The sequence below is a fragment of the Amblyraja radiata genome, chromosome 10 (assembly GCF_010909765.2).
Source record: "Amblyraja radiata isolate CabotCenter1 chromosome 10, sAmbRad1.1.pri, whole genome shotgun sequence".
Taxonomy (NCBI): domain Eukaryota; kingdom Metazoa; phylum Chordata; class Chondrichthyes; order Rajiformes; family Rajidae; genus Amblyraja; species Amblyraja radiata.
Window position 1 is genome coordinate 58,141,164 of NC_045965.1, and position 25,508 is coordinate 58,166,671.

Here is a 25,508-nt window from a genome sequence, read left to right on the forward strand (position 1 = left end):
ACGGACGTCGGCACCACTATCTCCCATAACGGGAGCGAGTGCCAAACTTCACCCCAAACGGGTGGAGGAAATCGGAGCCAACAACCCACAAAGACAGTGGGTTGTATTTGTGCTCTGTCCCCTTTTTAATATTAGGGGACAAAGGAGATTGCGCTCCTGCCGTGGCTAAGCCAGGTGGAGTAAGCGCAACAGGGGACTACAGCTGCGGCCGGAGTCGGCTCCCGTAATGGGAATAGCTGTGCCCGGCTTTCGCTCCCGACTCACTCCCGCACCGGGCGGGAGAGGGAGCAAAACTAATGTTTCCCCGCGCTAGGTCTGTACAGGAGGGGAAGCTGGACAAAGGAGTGTCCACAGTGCTGCTAGTGAAGCTGGCTGGGGGAGACAGCAGAGTCACAGGCAGCCGGCAGCAGCAGCCTAAGGCACGTTTATCTCCCGTTATAAGGAGAGCAGTGCCGACTTTTGGTCCCGCGCGGGCCAGAACACCACGGCCGGGCGGGAGACCATTCAAATGGGGCCGTTGACTTTGAGTCATTAACGGCAGCAGAAGGGTTAGAATGACGCTCACCTGTAGCAATGGACCTGCAGGTAAGAGCTGCGGTCTTTTTTTTTTTTGCATTTCTATGCTGATTGCAGGTGCAGAAAAAACGGGCTGCGACAAAGCTGGTGGCTCGATGGAATCAGCTGTGCACAGATGTCCTCCACACCGGCCATATCCACTCCACGGAAGGACAGTAAGGACAAAGCTGGAGAAGGAGGACCGTGGAGCAGCGGGCAACCAGCAGCACTTGGATCACCCGTAGTGGGATCAGCTGTGCCCGATGTCGCCTCCGCACCGGCCAGATCCACGCGGCCGGGCGGAAAGGCTAGACACAAAACAAACAAGGTCGTGGACTCAGAGGAGTCCGACTTTGAATCACCTCTGGCGGCCAGCGCCCGAGAGCGCTGGAGCGGGAAGAAGCGGTGTATGGAACTTTGCTCCAACGTGACAGACTCCGGGACATGGAGTCGGGTCACTGTGGGCCCTATGATAACCCACAGCAGTACCTCTTTGAGGGCTGCACAGTGCTTCTACCTCATCAGAGGGAAACACTGCGGGTCAGTTCTGGGCTGACCTGGAAGAGGGGTCCGCAGAAGAAAGTGTGCAAGGGGTGCAGGAAAGAGAACCTACTGGAACCTAGCACCCCCACGCACCCACCAGCAAAACTGGTGAAAGCTCGAAGGACCGGTACTCAAAAACATGAGTCTTTTAGGCCATGGCCCAGACCGGCCTTCTCGGAAGATGCGGGACCTCCAACGCCAACCAAACCGTAAATCCAGACCCCAGCGCTACAACAGCGAAGAACCTACAAAAAGGTAAACCTGCCACTGGTAACTATGGAGGTAGGTGGGTCTGGTTCCCTACAAACAGTGGGCACGGAGATTGGGTGGAGATAACACTCTCTTCTGAATGCATGGAGCATGATAACAACCGATATCTTAAGCAGTATCCACGGATATACAACAGAGTTTATACACAAGTACAGCCCTCCAGTTCAACATATACTGAACCGAATGTTCGTGCTTTCTGATAAAGGAAATCAAAAGTGAATCTGAACTGAAGCGGCTTTACATAAAAGGTGTAATTGAGAAAACTCAACACGAACCATTAAAATTCGTGTCCAATATATAAACAAAAAGATGATGGTCATCGCATCATCAAAAATCTAACAAAATAGATACCTTTGTTACTGCTTAACAATTAATTCCCAAAGGTTACTTCAATGGCCAGCAATATTTTAAAAGATGCTTACTATTCAGTGCCTATACGAGGTGACCACAGATGTTACTTAAATTCAACTGGATGGGACAACTCTAGCAGTATAAAGCACTGCCAAATGGGTTATCATCAGCCCAGGCTGTTCACAAAAAATTTTGAAACCAGCCCAAGCGTTTCTACGGAAACGTATACACATGGTCATGGCATATTTAGATGACATACTCATTATGTGCAAAAACTTTCGAATTGGCAAAACAAACTGTAACAGCCACAAAAAAGTTATTTGGGGAACTGGGATTCATTTCATCCAGTTAAATCTAAACTAACGTCTCCCACTACTATGGACTACCTGGGGTTTCACCATTGACTCAGTTCACATGTCGGTGACTCTGCCTAAGGGAAAGGCTACAGATTTAATAGAGGCTTATAAAAACCTCACTGACATCAGCAAACCATCCATCAGATTGGTAGCCAAAGTAATTGGCATAATGATGGCTGCCTTTCCAGCCACATAATTTGGACCTTTACATTACCAAAACATACAGAGAGCAAAAAACAAGCACTCTAAATTATGCAGGTCACTTTTACAGATCTGTGAAACTACCAATCAGGCTAAAATGGAACTAAAATGGTGGATAGATAACTCTGGCCTTGTTCCTTCCTATCCAAGCATTGTCAGTAACCTTTTCCATGGTACTACAAACTGATGCCAGTACAATTGGTGCGGAGCCACCAATACCAATACCACCGTGGTAGCATACATTAACCACAGGGTGGAAACAAATCGACATCATGTGACAATCTGGCCATACAAATTGGCAATGGTGTCTCCAGAAAGATATTTGGATATCAACCACTTATCTACCAGGAAGACTAAATTCAGTGGCAGACACCAGGTCCCAGTTATCAAGTTATGTTACACAGGAACCAGACCCTGGGGCAGCGGCGACAGATGCATTTTTCGCTGCATTGGAGGGGAGGGGAAATTGTTTATTTACGCATTCCCTCCTTTCCTGCCTCATCAGTCGGGTATTAAGGAAATACAACAGACTCTGCATCTGGAATTGGTAGTACCCGATTGGCCTACACAACCATGGTTCCCAGTGGTATCAAACATGGAATCAGAGACATGAACATCCCATCTGTTCTGGAATATCTGGCAGGCCTCCACTACGATGAGGGGCTCAGTTACAGTGCCATCAACTGCGCCAGAAGTGCCCTATCGACTTACCTATGGCAGCGGACAGACCATTACTGTTGGGACTGACCCACTGGTACAAAGTCTATGAGGAGTACCAGATACTCCCATATATGGGATGTGAGTATAATCCTGAAGATGCTCAGGAATTGGTCTCCAGCAACAGTTCTGTCCTTACACAGACTGACATTAAAACGGTCATGCTAATGGTATTGGTCACGGCACAGAGGATACAGTCACTGCAAAACAAGACTGGACAACATGACTTTCTCAACGGAAAATATTACATTTCATATTTATGAGATAGTAAGCAGAACAGAAAAAGGGATCAGCAGGCTTCTATATACAATTAGGTCATACCCAACAGATGACCGTCTGTGTATAATAAAACATCTGTCATTACACATGGAGAAAACGAATATCCTAAGAGGCAATGAAAAGGCACATTTTTTATCAGCCACTAGTAACCACACCAAGAGTGACGGTCCAGACCATCTCAAGATGGCTGAAACAGTTGCTAAACACAGGCTGGGGTGGATACTAAAATTTAAAAAATCTCTTTCCACCAGGCCTGCAGCTACATCGGCAGCGATACAGTTGGATGTACCAATGGACCAAATCCTCAAGGTAGCAGGATGGTCTGGAGGGGAAAAACATTCCAATTATTTGAAATAAACCAGTAATGAAACCTGGAACATTTGCAGAAACAATTTAAGTTCTGTAAATTAATTCAAACCCATATAAAGGGGTTATAAACTTGTGTTAAAAAATTTATGATTTCAATGTCGAAATCATGTCCAAATTATGTTAACACAATCCTCCCAACAGTCAAGGCAGACGTGATGCATGGACTCGTTCCATGGCATGAAATCAGAGCTTTAAAATCTTCACGTAGTCACTCACGTGACTCCAAAGTAAAATAGTAAGATTAAACGAGAACTTACCAGTTTGAAGTTTGATCTGTATTTTATGAGGAGTTACGATGAGGGATTACGTGCCCTCCGCTCCCACCCAGATCATATACTTAACTGGTACCTCTTCTCTAATCTTACTATGTTTAGTCATTACAGTTATCTGTGATTCCACACCGCTGCTTTGAAGAATGACACGCATGCGCCTGGCGGGCTTCTTCACGTAATCCCTCATCGTAACTCCTCATAAAATACAGATCAAACTTCAAACTGGTAAGTTCTCGTTTAATCTTACTATTAAATAACAAAATGGGTATCTGGTTAGACTAGTCAACATTTATTCCATTTCAACCAACCAAAGATGTTCCTATTAACTAGGAACTCGGGTTCAGATGTACAAATGTTTGTCTATGGTCTAAGGAAACAACACGTGACCAGAAATTTACTTCAAGGGCCAGAATTTGGATTCAAGGCCAGCTGGCTACTTCTGTTTCAGCAACAAATTCACCAGGCGTAATGCAGATAACTAAAAGTTGCAGCAGAGGGTAGGATGAACCTTGACGAGATAAGAATACACGACATGCAGATTGCAGTCAAGGAATTTTCAAATGCTCAATATTTCCGACTTTCAAACAAAAACATTAAATAAATACCTAGTTAATTGGAACAAGATTGTTGTGCACAAATCTACTTTCAATGAAACTCAACATACCATGTCTCTATCTTTTGCACTACCTACTCTTAACTTCCTAAATAGAGACACACACCTAGGTTCCTCCTAAAATCAGTACCTTTCAAACCTCAATGTAAAATGTACTCTTTTGTATTTTTTCCCCCAATCAAAGTGGATGACTTGTTTTTACATTACACTATTTGCAATGTCCTTCCCAATTCACTTAGCCTATTTATACACCTCCGATGCCATACAGTTTTGTATCGCTAACAAACGAGGAAATACTAATCTTAATCTGAATCATTGCATCATTTATATTTTGAAGATTTGGGGCAACAGCACTAAATCCTACATTACCCCTTTAGACTGCCTCCAAATCCAAAAATAGGCAGTTTATTTATTTTTTCTGTCCATTTACCAATCCTCAATCTATTTTAGTACATTACTCCTGATATTGCACTTTCTCATTTTGTTTAATATTCTTACGTAGCACCATATCAAAGTCCTCCTGAAACTTCAAATCTGCCCCACAAATTGGTTTCCCCGATTTGTTCTACTACAAGCTCATCCACAATTCCGCTGATAATTCTGCTCAATCTTACTATCATTTTTCCATCGTTTTATCATTATCTCAACAAGAGATTTCAGCATATTCACCACTACTGATGACAGGCTAACTATTTGACAGTTTCCTCTGTTGTCTGTCACTTTTCTGAGTGAGATTATACCTGCTAACTTCCAAACTGTGGAAACCTTTCTTGAAAGAATGGGATTTTGGAAACTGACACGAGACCATCCATCATCTCCATAGCCACTTCTTTCAGAACCCTAGGATACGGGTCATTTAGTCCTGGGGATTATCAACTTAATTTGATGGAAAACAGAAATTAATTTCCTAACTCAACAAAATTACCATGCATTAATTTGAAGCTAAGTTATAAACATTCCTAGTTTGAAACACTAGACCCGCTTTCAATATTTTTTCAAAATTCTACTATCTTTGCTTTAAATTCCACTAAAACTTTGCATTAAAAATGATTTAATGTAAAGAATGATTGGTGCTTATTGAAAGAAAATCAGCATAACGTGCATAGATGGCATAATTTCATTGAAAAGTATTTGCTAGCCCAAGATTTGTTTCATGGAATTTATTCATTACCAAAGTGGATTTGACTTTGTCAACATGGTTATGATAATCAATTAATAAATTGTAATGATCTATGTCACATATGCTTGTTGTCACAGTGAAATTTAGTTTAGAGCTACAGTGTGGAAACAGGCCCTTCGGCCCACCGAGTTTACAGGGACCAGCGATCCCGTGCATTAGCACTATCCTACACTAGGGACAATTTATATATGCGTCTGTCTGTGTGTGTGTGTGTGTGTGTGTGTGTGTGTGTGTGTGTGTGTGTGTGTGTGTGTGTGTGTGTGTGTGTGTGTGTGTGTGTGTGTGGGCGCGCGCACACACACACACACACATTCTAGTACCTGTAAATCAGTATTCTGCTGAGGAAATCAGTATTTTTACGCGGTGCCATTTTTTTTTAATGTACGGCCATACTCATGTAAGAGTACAAGAATGCATAACTTTGCTGCCAATTGACATGTCTTCTACGCACCTTACTTCAATTCAATCAATTCAATTCAACTTTATTGTCATTGCACAGATACAAGTATAGGTACAACGAAATGCAGTTTAGCGTCTGGTCATAATCATAGTGCAAGATAGGAATAATAAAATAAAAAAATTAAAATTAAAAATTTAAAAAAAAACACAGAACAAGCATACATTAGTAAGAAGAGTACTGGTTAACAATGTGGATGGAGAGACCAAAGATATCTAGCGACGGGACTTGACAGTGCATTCATTGCCATCTCTTTGTATACTGCTGTTTGAACGGCTGCTTCCTACTTTTAGCATAATGATGTAGAAGCCATTTTGGAAGCCTCCCTCTCCTCCCTCCTTCCCTCTCTCCCTCTTTCTCTCCCTCCCTCCCCCTTTTCGTCTCAGCTCCCTCTCTCCTTCCTTTTTTTCTCCCTTCCTCTCTCATTCCCCCCTTCTCCTTCCCTCCCCTCTCCACCCCTCCCTCTCTCCCCCTTGAGCCCACCCACCATTCTGTAAAATCAAGGCCAATCCCAAGGTAACTGCAATCCCACTGGTAACCTTTCACCACTAGGCTTATCCAGAATTCTACCACTGCCTGAAAAATAAGCAAAGGCTCAACTTCCACTGAGAAAGAGCATTTCAAAGACTTTGTTATACGAGAATTTTCCCGAACAGTCTGTGACCCATAGTGCTCTGGCCATAGCGCTATGTGTAAAGCCCATAGCGCTATGTTTAAAGCCCATAGTGCTCCAGCCGGTAGTGCTATATTTAAAACCCATAACGCTGTAGCTGACAGCTCTTCGTTTAAATTCCCACGCGTTAAACTGACAGCGCTCTGTTTAAACCTGGGGCGGGACAGGCAGATCAATGTATCCAAAAATAATCATCCAGATCTTGAAATTTAAAATACTAATAGATTAAATCTGCTATAATTTTTAGAGGTACAGTATGACTTTTTATATCCTTGCATTTTTATGCAGCAAGATCTTAAGTCAGTTTCACTGGGTTATTACTATTCCATTGGCGAGTGGTATGTTAATGAAACAGGACGTCAGACCGATTTTTTAAAAATCTGTAATTTACAACGTAAAATCGTACGTCAGTTTTCTTATCGCATTTCCGTACAAAATAAGCTTTATTAGATCATATTTTAACACATACACATTTCAAAAGTTTGTTTTCTTCAGTTGTACAGCATTATCATAGCAAATACTTTTTAAACTAAAGTGAATAAAAACCCAATGTACCAGATATCTGCAGCATTCCCAATGGCATAATTAAAAGCTGAATTTAGGCCCTTATGACAAAAAGCAACACCTTTCTAAAAATAATAAATTCGATTATCTGTTCCCCAAAAATTACTAAGTTTTGTTTTCCTACCTAAAAATTTTCAATTTTAACTTTTTGTCGATTTTTTGGTAGATTATGTAACCGGGAACATTCCGTTGACAGAAAGGTACATTTTCCAAGAGCTCGTCAACAGTTGAGTGCAATGACATATCAATCCTCTTTCATTGTTCTATCTTATACATGGCATTTTGGGAGCCTATAAACAAGGCCTAACACCTGTTCAAGACACATTACAAATTTTGAAATGGAACTTTGTACCAACACGGATGGTTCCTTTGTATTTTGCTCAGTCCATGCATTTCAGGATGCAGACTTGGGGCAAGTATCCAAGTGCTGACGAAAATCTGACAGCAATTACATCAAGGAACAATGTATGTTAATCGTTATTTAACTCAACACCTGGCCAAAGTTACAATCCTAATATTTCATCAAAATTGGGCTATTGGAGGAATGTTGAGTTTCCCTAGTTGCTTTAGACCTGCAAAGGCAAATGTTTCCTCTCAAGGGAAATGTACAAAGTTTTTTTTTAAATTACATTTTAAAAAGGGTGACTTAACATAAATACTGCAACAACCCATACCCCTTTTCGTCCACCAAATTATTTAAGTTTTGGTTTCCTGTTGAAGGCAATTAAAATACGTATTTTAACCCTTCCTTACCTGAAGTCTGGTGTGGGCACTTCATTAAGACTTCTGGAGCTCGGAATCCTGGAGTACCTGCTCTTGGAGCAACTTGATGACGTCTAACAAAAAAGTGTTAATTTTATTGCGTGTAATTAATCTTTTAAGAAACAAGCAAAGATTATGCAATTAATGTGACTTCATGTTAATGTGCTTATTAAGTGGATTGTTGCAAAACTCAGATTGTAAACTTCAATATTTCAAATGTACTTGGATTGCCTTAATACCACTCAGTTCTGGATTAGAAGATCTTTTATTTCACTTCCTTTTAAATTTAATTATGCCCTGGACTTGAATTCAATTTTCAGGGTTCATGTCAAGCGTAAGGGCCGCATTATTTACCCATTTCGAATCGCCCGTGAAATGTAGTGCTGAGCTGCTTCTTGGATACAGTACAATGCCTCAGAAAAGCTGATGGACAGGAAGGTCCATGAATTGGACCAAGTTGGAATGGTATACACCTTGGATGGAAACTCCCAATGATGTCGATCCAATCCTCCAACTGCATTCCTACGCCTGGTGGCAGAATTTAGACTTTAGAGATACAGTGTGGAAATAAACCATTCGGCCCACCGAGTCCACGCTGACCAGTGATACACTAACACTATCCTACAACCTAGAGACAATTTACAATTTTCACCAAAGCCAATTAACCTACAAACCTGTACATCTTTGGAATGTGGGATGAAACTGGAGCACCCAGAGAAAACCCACGTGGTCACAGGGAGAACATACAAACTCCATACCGACAGGTGTGATTTAATGATCAAAGCCGGAATGATGGCATGAAAGCCTTGGACAGACAAGTAGAAAATGATACAATCAGTGAGTTAGATAAACAACGGGCTAGACTGCACTGAACACAGCCCACATTTTGCAACCACCTTCCAAACAGCCGCACTAACTCTTTTTGGAGTTCTAGTCCTCACTGCTGCTTCTGCCCTATAAAGCAGGGCAGTCCCGAACTTTCAAATTTGCAGACGACACCATAATTGTGGGCCAGATATCAAATAATAATTTGATATCTGGTGTCGAGACATCAACCTTTCTCTCAATGTCAGCAAGACAAAGGAGGTCGACTTATAGGCTGTGGGCCGAGCATCAAAAATGTGTCTAGAAATAGGATTTTGTGACCCAAGTCACCAAACTACATGAAATTTTCACATATTGTGTAAAAACATTTATATAAATCACCCCTGAAACTCGATATGAAGAAGACTTGCACATTTTTATTAAATTAGAGAAAAACCGGAAAAATGTCGGGAATTTTTTAGTCCAATCAAAGCACATTTAACATTGAGTTGTCTGCCAGTTGGCCAATCACGCGATTTGTTTCAGGCTAGCACACAAAATGGCCCCCATGAATCAACTCTAACTAAAAGGTAAGACTAAAGTCTGAATTTATGAAAATCTATCTGTATGGATTTTAATTAATTTAATTGCACCATTTTATAATGTGAATAAATTCATTCATTCATTCCTTATTCATTCACTCACTCACTTACTCATTCATTCATTCATGAAATTGAGGGCCTAAACTATAACACAGTCAATTAAACATTGTCACTAATGCCAGCTTGTTGTAGAGTAATAAGTCTTTAACAAATAATCTCGGAGCTGCCTGTGAAAACTTACCGGGAAAGTGCTCCGACCGCGGGGCCGAGGTATTCGCGGTAAATTCAGACTTTAGTCTTACCTTTTAGTTAGAGTTGATTCATGGGGGCCTTCTTTGTGTTCCAGCACATCAGCAGGGACTTTGAAGGCTTTCTTGCACTTTAATCCACTTCGCAGCACTTTCTTCAGCCTTTTTAATGCTTTTCCCACTAAATACAATTACCTGCTGCAAGTTTCCACGACATTTATTCCACAGAACAACACATCGGAATCTCCAGTAAAACAGGCATCTGTGAAGCCCCCTCAGCCATTTTGTGTGCTAGCCTGAAACAAATCGCGTGATTGGCCAACTGGCAGACAACTCAATGTTAAATGTGCTTTGATTGGACTAAAAAATTCCCGACATTTTTCCGGTTTTTCTCTAATTTAATAAAAAATGTGCAAGTCTTCTTCTTATCGAGTTTCAGGGGTGATTTATATTAAAAAATTTACACAATATGTGAAAATTTCATGTAGTTTGGTGACTTGGGTCACAAAACTGCAGAATAAAGCTCCTCGGCCCACAGCCTATTAAGGAAGCGAAGCAAACACATACCACAGTTTGCATTGATAGTGCCGAAGTAGAGTTGGATGAAAACTTCAAATTCCTAGGAGTCAATATCCCTAACAACTTCTCCTGGACCACCCATATTGAAGCAACAACCAAAAAAGCACACCAACGCCTCCACTTCCTTAGAAGGGTTGGGAAGTTTGGTACATCCCCAATAACTCTCACCCACTTCTATAGATGTACCATGGAGAGCATTTTATCAGGATGCATCACAGCTTGGTTTGGGAACAGCTCCATCCAAGACCGCAAGAAATTGCAGCGAATTGTGGACGTAGCCCAGACCAGCACACAAACCAACCTCCCTTCTATTGACTCCATTTACACCTCACGCTACCTCAGCAAGGCCAGCAGCATAATCAAGGATGAGTCACCCTGGACATTCCCTCTTCTCCCCTCTCCCATCAATCAAAAGGTATAGTAGTGTGAAAACACTCGCCTCCAGATTCAGGGATTTTCTTCCCAGCTGTTATCAGACAAGTGAATCATTCTACCACAACCAGAAAGTAGTTCTAAACTACTATCTACCTCTGTGGTGACCGTTGGACTATCCTTGATCGGATTTTGCTGGCTTTACCTTGCATTAAACGTTATTCCTTTATCATGTATCTATACACTGTAAATGGCTCGATTGTAATCATGTATTGTCTCTCCGCTGACTGGATAGAACGCAACAAAAGCTTTTCACTGTGCCCTGGTACAGGGGGGATCATTTGGAAACATATAAAATTATAAATAACATATAACAATTACAGCACGGAAACAGGCCATCTCGACCCCTCTAGTCGTGCCGAACACATAATCTCCCCTAGTCCCATATACCTGCGCTCAGACCATAACCCTCCATTCCTTTCCCATCCATATAACTATCCAATTTATTTTTAAATGATAAAAACGAACCTGCCTCCACCACCTTCACTGGAAGCTCATTCCACACAGCTACCACTCTCTGAGTAAAGAAGTTCCCCCTCATGTTACCCCTAAACTTCAGTCCCTTAATTCTCAAGTCAAAATTGAGTTTTATGGACTGGATTAGGGAGTATTAACATGTTCCCTGTGTTGGGCGATTAGGGAGTATTAACATGTTCCCTGTGTTGGGCGAGTCAAGAACCAGGGGCCACAGTCCTAGAATAAAGGGGAGGTCATTTAAGACAGAGGTGAGAAAAAAACTTTTTCTCCCAGAGAGTTGTGAATTTATGGAATTCCCTGCCACAGAAGGCAGTGGAGGCCAAATCACTGGATGGATTCAAGAGAGAGTTAGATAGAGCTCTAGGGGCTAGTGGAGTCAAGGGATATGGGGAGAAGGCAGGCACGGGTTATTGATAGAGGACGATCAGCCATGATCACAATGAATGGCGGTGCTGGCTCGAAGGGCCAAATGGCCTCCTCCTGCACCTATTTTCTATGTTTCTATGTTTCTATGGTACACATGGCGTAAACTAAATTAGTCCAAGCTAGCTATTATATCTCGAGTGGGGCTCCTGAGACTCTGCCCAGATGGCCTATGTCCTTGAGCTCACAATGAACAAGAATGATATTGTACCAACCCAATTTTTCAACTGTTTCTAAATACTCCAAATAATCAAAGACATCTAAATGCCTCCAATCCAATGTGAAAATGGTTGGAATTTAAAAAAAGTTTATTTAAAGTTATATATCTGTTATAAATAAATTAAAAGGATGATAAACACTTGCCATGCCTCTCCTGATTAGCAACTATATAAAGGCGAAGGGTTGGGTATGAAATACGACACTGAAAGATTGGAGGTACATCTACCGGCTGCTCTAAGATTCAGTACCAACTCCTGCAGCAGCAGACCAGGAGGGAGTTGAACTACCTACTGACTGCCAGCATGCCTTTGATTTCTGTGCTGCTATGTGGCAAGTCAGGAACACCGTGACCCACCAAGACGACTTTGCTCATGGTTCTCTTCTGAATTGCCAGATTAACTCAATTATGTTTTGTCCATAATCTTAAAGTCAACTGCTTCACATCCAAAGAAGCTAAACTTTGAGCAGGCTGCCACCTAGTGCAATGAATGCAGTCAGTTAATGAACAGCAAAAATAATTTCAATTGATTGATAGAAGAGGTTTTTGTCATATATGACTAGATACAAATTACCCGATGTTTGAAACAAGTTACATGTTGCATATTAATAACTTGAATGTAAACGTAAACGTAGACAGGCTGGTTAATAAGTTTGCAGATGACTCCAAGATTGCTGAGGTCGCGGACTGCGAGGAAGGCTGCCATAGTATCCAGCGGAATGTGGATCAGCTAACGAAATGTCAAATGGAGTTTAATCTGAGAAAGTGTGAGGTGTTGCACTTAGGGAGGTCAAATGCAAGGGGGAAATTTACAAATAATGGCAAAACCTTTAACATATACAGAGGGATCTTCGGCTCTATGTCCATAGTTTTATAGGACCTTGGTTAGGCCGTACTTGGAGTATTGTATGCAGTTTTGGGTGCACCATTACAGGAAGGTTGTGGAGGTTTTGAAAAAGTTGCAGAGGTGGTTTACCAGAATGATGCCTGGATTAGGGAGTATTAGCTATAGGGAGACTTTGGACAGATTTGGATTGTTTTCTCTGGAATGCCAGAAGTTGAGGGGACCTGATAGAGGTATATAAAATGAGATGCATAGAGAGAGTAGACAAAAGTGCTGGAGAAACTCAGCGTGTGCGGCAGCATCTATGGAGCGAAGGAAAAGTTTCGGGCCGAAACCCCTTTTCAGACTGATGTAGGGTTTGGGGGGGGGGGGGGGGGGGAGGCGGGAAGAAGAAAGGAAGAGGAGGAGCCAGAGGGCTGAGGGAGAGCTGAGAAGGGTGGGAGACAGCAAGGGCTACCGGAAATTGGAGAAGTCAATGTTCAAGCCACTGGGGTGCAGACTGCCCAAGCAGAATATGAGGTGCTGCTCCTCTAATTTCCAGTGGTGCTCACTCTGGCCATGGAGGAGGCATAGAGAGGGCAGTCAGAACTTCTTTCTCAGCATAGAAAAATCAAATGCTAGAGCGGCAAGGCTTCAAGGTGAGAAGGGCAAAGTTTAAAGGAGATGCACGAGGCAAGTTTTTTTTACGCAGATGGCGGCGAGTGCAGAAACCGCTGCCAGTGGTGGATTCACATACGATAACGGCATTTCGGAGACTTTTGGATAGGCACATGGATATGCAATATGGGAATGAAGGATTTGGATTATGTGCAGGCAGATAAGAGTCGGTCTTGGGATCATGTTTAGCACAATTTGTCTTGTCCATTGTGGGCCGAAGGGCAGGTTCCTGTCCTACACTGTTCCTGTCCTACACTGTTCTATGGGACGACAGATGGCACAATGGGCTAAGTGTTCGGCTGGCAACCGGAAGGTAGCCGGTTCGAATCCCGCTTGGAGTGCATACTGTCGTTGTGTCCTTGGGCAAGACACTTCACCCACCTTTGCCTGTGTGTGAATGTGTGTGAGTGATTGGTGGTGGTCGGAGGGGCCGTAGGCGCAGATTGGCAGCCACGCTTCCGTCAGTCTGCCCCAGGGCAGCTGTGGCTACAGAAGTAGCTTACCACCATCGAGTGTGACTGAGGAGTGAATTAATAATGCGATGTAAAGCGCCTTGAGTATTAGAAAGGCGCTATATAAATCCCATCCATTATTATTATTATTATTATTATGTTACAATAAGGACCAATTCAAAATCAATGTAGAACCAAATTCATTTCTGAGGACATCCAGAGAAACAATGATAAAAATGAGCATTTTCTCATTAGGTTGGACCAAACACGGGCAGGTGGGATTGGCGCAGATGGGGCATCATGGTTGGCATGGGCAAGTTGGGCCAAAGGGCCTGTTTCCGTGCTGAGCATTTTCTCCTTTTCAAATGGATTGGGTGACAGAATATGGAAACTGGATAAGAAAGCAAAAGATCAAGACTATTGAGACTAAAGTCTTCTATTGGAAGGCTTCAACAGTCGCAAGTGAAGTGAATTGAAGCAATTCCACCTTGCCCAATGCGGGCTCCAGTACATAATGGACAACTGTCTTTAATCAGTGCCAACTTGACAGTCAAAGATACATGTTCATAAAGAGCCGTCCCAGATGCACAAGAGGCTAACACATTAATAAAGAATGAAGATGGTAGACTTAAATTGAATTCAGTCCATCATGTCAAACACACGTTTGTTTCAAACATTATGCAAATTTCTGGTAAGCATTCGTTCCCAAGCGTCCACACAGTTTATTCTGGGTTTTCTTTCATTTAAATCAAACTATTAAAAATAACACAATTATAATAAAATATTTTAGTGAATCAATGCTTTTATGGATTTTGTGTTTCTTCACAATGAACAGTTTCATAAATTGTATATTTTATTTTACCTTGAGAAACAAACACTGCATATCCTGTCCGTGGTGTAACAATCACATGTCAGGTTAGATGGACAAACGCTAGACTTCCGGATTAAACAACTTGAAGTATTCTTTGATGGCCCTGCTTTACGTTTTGCCACTAATATTTTCCTCGAGGTTATATCTGCAGTCTTAATAGATCTTGCTGGCTGTAAAAAGAATGGAGGAGAAGCTAAACAAAGGGGAAACCTGTGTGCAAATTCAGTAAGTAACTTGTGTACAGTTATGGAAATATAATATTAAAATCTAAGAATATCAGCAACTGTTTCCCACGCAGTAAAATGCAGCTCTTAAAGGCAAATAACTTTTAAATGGTTATCACCGATTTGGCAATAGGCAATAGACAATAGGTGCAGGAGTAGGCCATTCGGCCCTTCGAGTCAACACCGCCATTCACTGTGATCATGGCTGATCATACACAATCAGTACCCCGTTCCTGCCTTCTCACCATATCCCCTAACTCCACTATCTTTAAATAGACAATAGACAATTACTTGTTTCACAGTAATTTACAGAATCCCGTGAAGGTTCATACCATGCGAACAAAACAGTATTATTAATTACTGTGGAATCATTACACTACACTTATGTGCTAATTGACGACATATTTATATTCTTGCTCTTATAAATCAATTTGCACGGAAACATGGCAGCAATTTTACTTCAGTTAAATAGGCACAACTTTGTTTGCATCTTCAGAGAAAATCGTGGTGCATGATGTTTAGCTGGGACAGTTTGCATTGTCCTCTTTGAATACTGACAGGTACACAGGAACAGTAATCAAATTAGTATTAAAAACATTAAATTCTGATTGTGTATCTCATTATGTAAAATGAATTGAATTCATTGGGCATTCCAATTTCCAAGGAATGTAGTCTTTGATTATTTAACTCATCGAGCACTGAAATAGGTCCGTCAGCCCATGCCAACTAAGATGATCCATGAGATTTAAGTATGTTCATAGTCCAATGGTCTGTAATTAAAGAGGTGCAATTGAAAAGGAGAAGCAAATGGGAGAGAGACCCAGGACAACTTTTGCTGGGAGTAATTCAACTGAAGAAACATCATCCAGTAACAGCTTAAAATGCTTAAAGTTATTATGACAGTCACATGAAAATGTAACTGCTACAAACAATAGTGCTGAAATTAATCCCACAGTGCCCAATTCCAAATGGGGGAAGGATTGATTGTTGATGCATCAAATTACCAAACATATAGTTGATTAAATACTATGTCAGTAAATATTATATCCAGTTTGGATATCCAGCTATTACTTTAATATCACGAGTCTAAAATAAAAATCCAGCTGTTGGATCACATACAACACATAAATCACCAAGGACCCAAAAGTATGGTATTAGCTGAAAAGAACTGGTGCTGATCTTCAAAATATGTACAATGTAAAAAGCAGTTGTTTTCAAGGTGTTCTTAATTCCTTGTTATGGTCTTCTTACCTTCACACTTGCTCCCTCAAAAATCCCAGTGTTACGAACATTCATACTTCTTTCCCCAAAAACAGAACGTGGAACTGATGATTCCCCCTACAATAAAAATGTTTTAAAGCTATTTGTGCGCTTCAGGAAGTATGATGCATGTAAAATGAGACGTATACAAACCAATCAAAACCCCCAAAGTAATTTTTGCTTAAGCGGTTCAAAATATGCAATTAGAAAAAGTGAGATACTGAGTGAACTGTTAAGTGCATGATGCCGGGTGACAGATCTCCATGCATATATATCCCATGCATCATAACATTCAAGGCGTTTGGTGCTGTTTGCACTGGCTTTAGCCGAGAGCTCTTCACTGTCTCTTGCTTTCCCCTTCCAATATCCTGGAAATCCTCAGAATCATCCTACCAACAACTAGAGAGCAGTCCTGAGCTACTGTCTACCGCATTGGAGACTCTTCGACTACGATTGATCGGACTTTACTGAACTTCATCCTGCACTAAACGTTAGTCATGTTATTCCCTTTATCATGTACCTGTACACTGTGGATGGCTCTGTTGCAATCATGTATTGTCTTTCTGCTGACTGGTTAGCAAGCAACAAAAGCTTTTCACTGTACCTCAGTACATGTGACAATAAGCTAAACTCAGCTCAAATTACCCCATGCATAGGCAATTTGCTTATGAATACTATCACTGAATTCACTTTCAAGGATTGCAGCCCAAAATGTGTCAGTAGGCAAAAAGAATTCTCATCTCCCCTCAGCTTATTCCACCTCATGTTATTAAATCTGCAAGCTCTGGTTACCAATCATCCTAGTGAATTTAATTTCTCCTTCCTCCACCAATATCTTAACTGCCTAAGAATTTTGCAAATTTATATATTTTTGCTGTAAAATCCAACTGACCCTAGCAACTATTTTAAAAAAAACACAACATATGCTGTCCGGGATTTCATAGATCAAACAAATTTAATCAATCTGAAATTATTTAATTTTGTGCAATGGTAAAAGTCGCAATTTGAGATGAACGTCTTCAATAACATTCTTAGCTCAGCCAATCGTCACTATCAAATTGTGGCAGTCACAAAAATTACATATTGTTCACTATTACTCACTGACACAAGTATAATTAAATGATTAATTTCAACTTGGCTAACACCAGGAATTAGACACTGCACAAAGTGGCAACGTGTATTCAGAATCCAACAAAATGAGTGTGCTGTCAAATGACGACTAGAAACTCTATTCAGAGCTACAGCTCTTTCTATGAATTCTGTATTGTAGGAGTCATACAGCATGGAAACATGCCATTCACCCCACCGAGTCCAGGCTGTCCATCGAACACCTGCTCACGGTAATTCTATCTTTTCCCACTTTTGCATTCACTCCATACACAGTAGTGGCAATTTAGAGGTCAATGAAGCAACAAACCCAAACGTCTTTGGGATGCTGAAGGAAACTGGGGCACATGGTGGAAACCCACACGGTCACAGGTACACCGTGCAAACTCTGCACAGACAACACCCCAGGTCAGGATCGAGCCCATGTCTTTGGAGCTGAGAGGCAGAATTTCTATCAGCTGCATCATCAAGGAGTGGGACAAACGATCATCTGGCTTTCAGATATTCCAATTAACACCGAGTACAGAAAAATTCACAGCATTGGTGTGGGGAAGGTTGAAGAGAGCCAAGAAAAGTTGATGGCTAAACTGCTTAAAGTAATGTTTGTACAAACTGAAAAATGGAATGTATAATGCACACAAATGGTAGGAGCAATAGACAATAGGTGCAGGAGTAGGCCATTCGGCCCTTCGAGACAGCATCGCCATTCAATGTGATCATGGCTGATCATCCCCAATCAGTACCCCGTTCCTGCCTTCTCCACATATTCTCTGACTCTGCCATCTTTAAGAGCTCTATCTAGCTCTTATCTAGCATGGGGAAGATCTGTCGGAGACTGCAGTACACATCTTGAAATATGTCCAGTTTCTGCCCTCAGCATCAAGGCTTGAAAGCAGTTAAAATGTTGGCTTGAAACCATCCCTTAGTATGAACGAGTCCAGTAAAAAAGAAACAATCAAAAGACCTGGACTCTATTAGTCTTTAAATGAGATGGTTTAAAGACTATACAAAAAATTGAAAATTGCAACACAGTAAATAGCATAAAAGGGAAATCCAGAAAAAAGAAATGATGATTGCATGGATTCAAATTTGTAAATGTAGGATCAATGTTAGGAAATTTTCTTGTACCAGGTTTTGAATAAACTATCTTGATAATATAATGAAGTAGTAGCATAGTGTGCAGCATGCTATCTCTGCAAGATCAAACATTCTAAACATCCATTATCCTGAAGGCCAACTATCAACGTCCCAATTTACCAAATAGATAACATTCTCAGCTTGAGATCACACCATGCAGAAGAGGGAGAGTACCAAGCCAATTTAGATTTAACTAATGTGCTCACTGAATGATCACTGGAAGACTAGAGACTTATTTTCAGATTTCGCAGGTGTGGGGCGGCACAGTGGCGCAGCAGTAGAGTTGCGGTAGAATTGCTGCCTTACAGCGCCAGAGACCCGGGGTTCAACCCTGCCTGAGTGCAGCCTGTACATTCTCCCTGTGACCACATGTTCTTTCTCCGCATGCTCAGGTTTCCTCCCACACTCCAAAGATGTACAGGTTTGTAGGTTAATTGGCTTCGGTAAAACAGTAAATTGTCCCTGGTGCGTAGGAAGGTGCTAGTGTATGGGGTGATCGCTGGTCGAGACGGACTCGGCGGGCCAAACGGCCTGTTCCTGAACCGTACCTCTAAAGTCTAAAGGTCCTGCCCAGATTACAAACATCCAATTTGTGTATAATATATGAATGAGACCATCAGTATGGATTTAGTAGCTGCTGCGAGGCCTCAGCCACCGTCTGCTGTGTGGGGAATCTGATTGTGATTGTATGTTCAACTTGTGAACTGTTTGCATTATGAAAGTTCACAGGAACTTGCCGTAACATGGGGATAACCTGTCGATGAAGACAATTCTGACAGCAGACTCTAAGACAACATTCAACAGATACTGGGGTTCCGATTGGATTTACTGGTCCAGTACATTAATAGATAGAGGAAGTGGATTGAAATATTGATAGAGGAAAGACCCAACATAAGGCAAGCAAATGAATGAAAATACATAAAAAATTCTGCAAACTTCACACTAAACATTTTGCCCACTATTAAATTTAAACAACTAAAAACTTTTTGGTACAAACACAGAACCCACAAGCATTATTATTATTCCATATATTTAAACTAAAGTATGTTATGAAAATAAACTTGGATATCAAGACCGAACCTTTCCAGGTTTAGCCTGTGTGGGGGGCCAGGGTCTTTTGATGGGCTGCTTCTCAGCACTGTGTTGAACCAAGGCTTTACTTGTCGTTTGGCTAGGAGGATGCTTGATCCCAGAGCTGGTAGCCGATTTAGTCTTTAAGCAACTTTTCTGTTGGTCTTCTGTTCTTACTACTTTCAGAAGCTCAATTTTAGTGTTAGGTGTACCTTGGGCCAAACCAAAGTCCACTAAGGCATATCTGTAATTAAATAAGAGGAAAACACTTTAGTTAAAAATATTTAATAATCTATGGTTAAATAAACATAAGTAAAGCTTTCAAACCTCATGATTATATGATCAAAGGACATTTACATCACAAAGGAAGCCATTTGGCCCATTGTGTCTGTATTAGTTTAAAAGGCCTCTCGATCCACTATCATTTATCAGCTCAATGGACCTGTCCATTGCCTTGTAGGTCATGGGTCTTCAAATGAACAACCATTGTTAAGTACCATGTATGTTTCATCCTCTGTAGCATTTCCAGCTGTGTGATCCAGTTCTCACGATCCCCCACAGTCAAAATACTTTCCTCATCTCCCTTCTAATCTTTTGCCAATTGCTCTAAATCAATGCCTCCTCATTGCTGATCTCTCTGCTAAGGGAATTAGGTCCTTATTGAGCTATCCTGTACACTAATAATTTTATACACCTCAATTAACCTCCCCCCTCCCCCCCCCCCAGCCTGCTTGTTCCAAGTAAAATAATTTATCTCATTAAGTTGGAAAGAGTGCAGAAAAAATGTATGAAGATGTTGCCAGGACTCAATGGCATGAGCTTTAGTGAAAGGTTGGGTAGACTAGGACTTATTTCCTGCAGTGCAGAAGGTTGAGGAGTATAGCATATAAAATCATGAGAGGATGAATGCAGTCTTTTACCCGAAGTAGGAGGAATCAAGAACCAGAGGGCGTATGTTTAAGGTGAGAGGGGAAAGATTTAATAGGAGCCCAAGGGGTCACTTTTCTACAATGAGGGTAGTGAGATATGGAATGAACTGCCAAAAGTAGTAGTTGAGGCAGGTACTATAATAGCATTTTAAAAGACAATTGGGCAAGTACATGGATAAGAAAGGTCTAGACAGATATCAGCCAAAATCAAGCTTCAGGGACTACTAGCTTAGATGATGCATCTTAGTCAGCATGGACAAGTTGGACCAAAGGGCCCGTTTCCATTCTGTGTACACGACTCTATGAATTCCAGTTTGTGCATTCATCATAGCTACAAGTTTCCAGTGGGGATAAGATCTCCATCAATCTCCTCTGCACTCTCTCATGGGCATCAAATTATTTCTGTAATATTGTGACCAGCACTGTATGTTCAAACTCAAACAGTGGCCAAACAAGTGACAAGCAAGACCCTGTCTTTGGGGAAGCCATACTTCACACTTATATGGATTAAATTCCATTTGTCTCTCTTCTGCCCAACTGATTGCATTACCAAGATCTTTCATCTTTTCTCCTCATTGTCAAGCAGAGAGCAGGTTTTGTACGATCTGTAAATTTCTTAACAATACCCCCCTACTCCAAAAGACCAACTGCTGGACCTGTGGATTCCCAGTCACGAAGAATAGCTATCAACCATTTCTCTTTACAGACTGTCACTGAACCAATTTGGCTCTCTTGTACTACATGGGCATTTACCATGGGGACTTGGTTTCATGAGGTCCTGCTAAAAATCTGGGCAGAATAATCACACCTCCTTCAGCAGCACATCTTGTTACCACCTCAAATAATTCACTTGTTATTCTTTACAAGTGCATGCTGCGCTTACTTGTAATACCTAGATCTGTAATCTCAACTAAACAAAATTAAAATAAAACCTTCCAAAAAAAACCTGGCATTCAATTAAATTACGTGTAGCTTCTTTTTAGCCAACTATGTACTTTAATTACATCATGGCAGAAGAATTCTCAAGTAGAAAAACTTACTTTTTCAGACATCCATTGTACAGGAAGTTGCTTGGCTTAATGTCACGGTGAATGATGCCAAAGTGATGAATACGTCTCAACGCTTTTAGTAAATTATACATGTACTCTCTCACATCGTCCAGCTTCATTGAACTCAGAAGGTCCTGAAAAAAAAATGTGCACATTTAAAATAAAAATTAATAGATCCATATTTTAAAGTTAACACAGGAAAGGTGCAACAAATGTAATTTGCATCAAACTTACTAAAAAGGAGTCATGCTCCAGATATGGCATTACAATAACCACGTGATCATCCTTCCTCAAGCAGTATTTAACTCCCATTACATTGTCTTCACCCCTGAAATACATAATTTGATCGCATATATGACAATAAAGGATCTATTAAAGAATGACAATAAAGGATCTATCTATATAACACAATTCCTGAAAAATATTAATCAGAATCAATTTTGATCTATAAAATACAATGTACCAGTCATTCTGTTAATTGTCCAAATGTCAGGAACACGCAATAAATCATTTTTATTTGGAGGCCATAGGAATTGAGATTCCTTTGATTTTAATACACCACTATTGCTCAATACTTCAATCTACTTCTAAAGTACAATTTGATGTAAAGTGACATTTTTATAAGACTAATGCTTAGTCTAGCTTTCAGCTTAGAGATACAGCGCAGTAACAGGCTCTTCGGCCCACCGTGTTCACATCAACCAACGATCCCCGCACATTAAAACACACCAGGGCCAATTTACACATATACCAAGCCAATTAACCTACAAACCTGTACGTCTTTGGAATGTGGGAGGAATCAGAAGATCTTGGAGAAACCCACGGAGAAAACGTACAATGTCCGTACAGACAGCACGCGTAGTCGGGATTGAATCCGGGTCTCTGGCGCTGCAAGCGCTGCAAGCGCTGCTAGGCAGCAACTCTACTGCTGCGCCAACATTGTTCTTGTCATTGTTTAACTAAAGGAGTTTTATATTAACAATTGGTCAACATACAAACTACTGTAACTTTGTAAAATATCTTACATCGGATATCCCTTATGTCAAATATTGTGATCACAGCACAACTCACAAGGTCAGTGTAAAATGACAATTAAAATAACTTAAGATGAAAATAGTAGGGCCAACAAAATACCTAAGTATAGACAATGTAAGCCAATTCAATGATGAAGTAAACTCCACAGGGAGTTGCAATAGCCAAGGATTGTGCATTGTTGTTAACATTGAAAGTGCATTAAATATTGAAAAATACTTCTGTTGAAAAACAATACAAACTTCCACTTGCTGTATTATACCAAGGCTAAAGTCATCTGTTAAAGTACCTTATTCATGGAAAAGTATTTAATGCAGCGCAAAACAGACGTGCAATCTCCTTGTAAAAACAACTCTCTTCCTTTTAGATTAGTTACCTCAATACATCAAGGCAACCTCAGAAGCACATCTGCTCTAACTCACTTCAAGGTCTCTCATTAAGAATGACATTTGCACCAGACACAAGATAAACTCTTATCAACAGAGCATGCATGTTCTGTCTAAATGTACCGCTGATTATATATTTGAATCAACAAATGTACGCCTTAGAGTCTGGTCGAGTTGTAATTTGAGAACATGCAGCACAACCAACAGTTCATATCATTTGATCACTTCTGCCTTCAGCTTCAGCCTCCATTCAATAAGAATCATCAATGTCAAGATAAAGTCAAGAATGTCTAATTAGTCATATGCACCAGGTATGGAACAATGATTCTTATTTGCCGTCCCTTACAGGAACATTAAGACAAAATAAGCCTACAATAAACAATAAATTATCATACTAGGTGATCAGACCGTTACAGTGCAAGCTGTAATAAAATGACAGCATCTTTACTATTGGGTAACAGTAAAGCAATTTAACAACTAAAATTATAAAGATATTAATAACCCAATATTTTGGGATATCACTGCTGAAGAGTCACAACACTACTGCAAATTGCTTATGAACAGACCCAAAATATTAAAGATAGACACAAAGTGCTGGAGCAACTCAGCGGGTCAGGCAGCATCAATGGAGAAAATGGATGGGTGACATTTCGGATCAGGACCCTTCATCAGACTGGGTCTGACCCGCTGAGTTACTCCAGCACAGTCTGCCTTGTTGAAGGTACATAACGACCTGTTTCTCACCATTGACTCCAGCGACTGTGCAATCCTGCTCCTTCTCGACCTCAGCGCAGCATTTGATACAGTGAACCACACCATCCTAATTGACCATCTCCGGTATGGGATTGGTATTGATGGCACTGACCTGAGCTGGTTCGTCTCCTACCTCAAAGATAGGAGTTTCTCGACAAACATAGGCAACTCTTTCTCCTCCCCAGCTAGCCTTTGCTGTGGAGTTCCACAAGGCTCCATCCTAGGCCCCATTCTCTTCTCCCTGTATATGCTCCCCTTAGGCCAAGTCATTCAAAGGCACGGCATTTCCTTCCACTGCTATGCAGACGATACACAGCTCTATCTCCCCCTGAAACCCAACAACCGATCAAATCTACTTATGCACTGCCTCAAGGATATAAAGTGTTGGATGGCCCAGAACTCCAACTAAACGAGAGCAAGTCTGAGATCATCCTACTCGGCCCCTCGGACTCCATCAAAACGATAGCAGGCAGCCTTGGAAGCATTACCCCTTACTCTAACCTCACGTCAAAAACCTTGGCGTGATATTTGACTCCGCGTTGAAGTTTGATAAACAAGTCAATGCCGTGGTAAAAGCTAGCTTCTTCCAGGTTCGCACGATAGCTAAAATAAAACCATTCCTCCAATTTGATGACCTTGAAAAGATCATCCACTCATTTATCTCCTCCCGCCTTGATTACTGCAACTCCCTTTACACTGGCAATCATCCCTGTCCCGCCTGCAATTGGTCCAAAACGCCACAGCAAGACTTCTGACAGGCACCCGAAAAAAGGGACCACATCACCCCGATTCTGGCCTCTCTCCACTGGCTCCCAGTGCGGTTCAGAATCAATTTCAAGCTCCTCCTTTATGTGTACAAAGCCCTTAACAGGCTTGCCCCCACCTACATCAAAAATCTGCTAACCCACCATACTACCTCCAGGTCCCTCGGGTCGGCCGACTTGGGGGTTACTGACCATCCCGCGGTCCAGGCATATGCTCAGGGGCGACCGCGCCTTTGCGGTTGCAGCACCTAGACTATGGAATAGCATCCCTCTTCCCATCAGAACTGCCCCCTCCATCAACTCTTTTAAGTCTAGACTTAAAATGTATTTCTACTCACAAAAAAAAACAATTTAGGCACAGGTTTACAAACAACTATTCACATCCCTAAAATTATCCAAACTGGGATACTTGGGTCTAATATTTCATCGGTAAGTTATTAATTATGCCAGATCACAATTTACACAGTCATATACCAGATTTCCCCTCAAATTTTAGTGTCCTGCATTAACCGGTCAACATACTGACCAAATTTCTAGTTTCTAAATTTCACTATTTAATCACCTACATTCTTAATTTCAATATTTTATCCATAAGAGATTTATTTGCCAATGTTCAAGTTGATGGATCTGCAGTTAATGTTGAATATTCCATGGACACAATAGAGGACCAAAAACAATTTTTATTTAGTTATGCAGGGTTGTCACAAAAGCAAGTAGACAAACTGCAGCTATTGGGAACAATCTGGGCTTTAAATAAGGCTATTTAAACAATTACGTAATTTTTATGTTAATATTTTATTTAGCTATTGGTAAGACAGTAAGACAGATCTTACCCATGGCAAATTATCTTTTAGTATTTTTCGTAAGGCTCTTTGGATGGGCAGAAGGACCACAGTTTCTTTCACTCCAGATCATTGGGACAGCCGCCAGACCAATTGCACTGGCTCAGCTGCCGCTGCAGGGCTCAGCCAATTAATCATAGTCAGAGGATTAATGATATATATTCTTTGGTCTATTGAGTGCAATGT

At 41.1% G+C, this 25,508-nt stretch overlaps 1 protein-coding gene across 2 annotated transcripts in view; it reads right to left on the reverse strand.

Moving 5' to 3' along the window:
- cdc7 (cell division cycle 7) overlaps positions 1-25,508 on the reverse strand; it is a 55,544-nt gene that overhangs the window by 6,035 nt on the left and 24,001 nt on the right. The window contains exons 5-10 of one of the 2 annotated variants that reach the window (XM_033028977.1): positions 21,780-21,873; positions 21,537-21,679; positions 19,577-19,811; positions 16,244-16,330; positions 14,760-14,938; positions 8,154-8,236 (exon numbers count right to left, since the gene is read on the reverse strand). In XM_033028977.1, coding sequence (XP_032884868.1) covers positions 8,154-8,236; positions 14,760-14,938; positions 16,244-16,330; positions 19,577-19,811; positions 21,537-21,679; positions 21,780-21,873 — 821 coding nt within the window. The remainder of the gene's footprint in view (positions 1-8,153; positions 8,237-14,759; positions 14,939-16,243; positions 16,331-19,576; positions 19,812-21,536; positions 21,680-21,779; positions 21,874-25,508) is intronic. The other variant, XM_033028978.1, reaches the window with a different exon arrangement.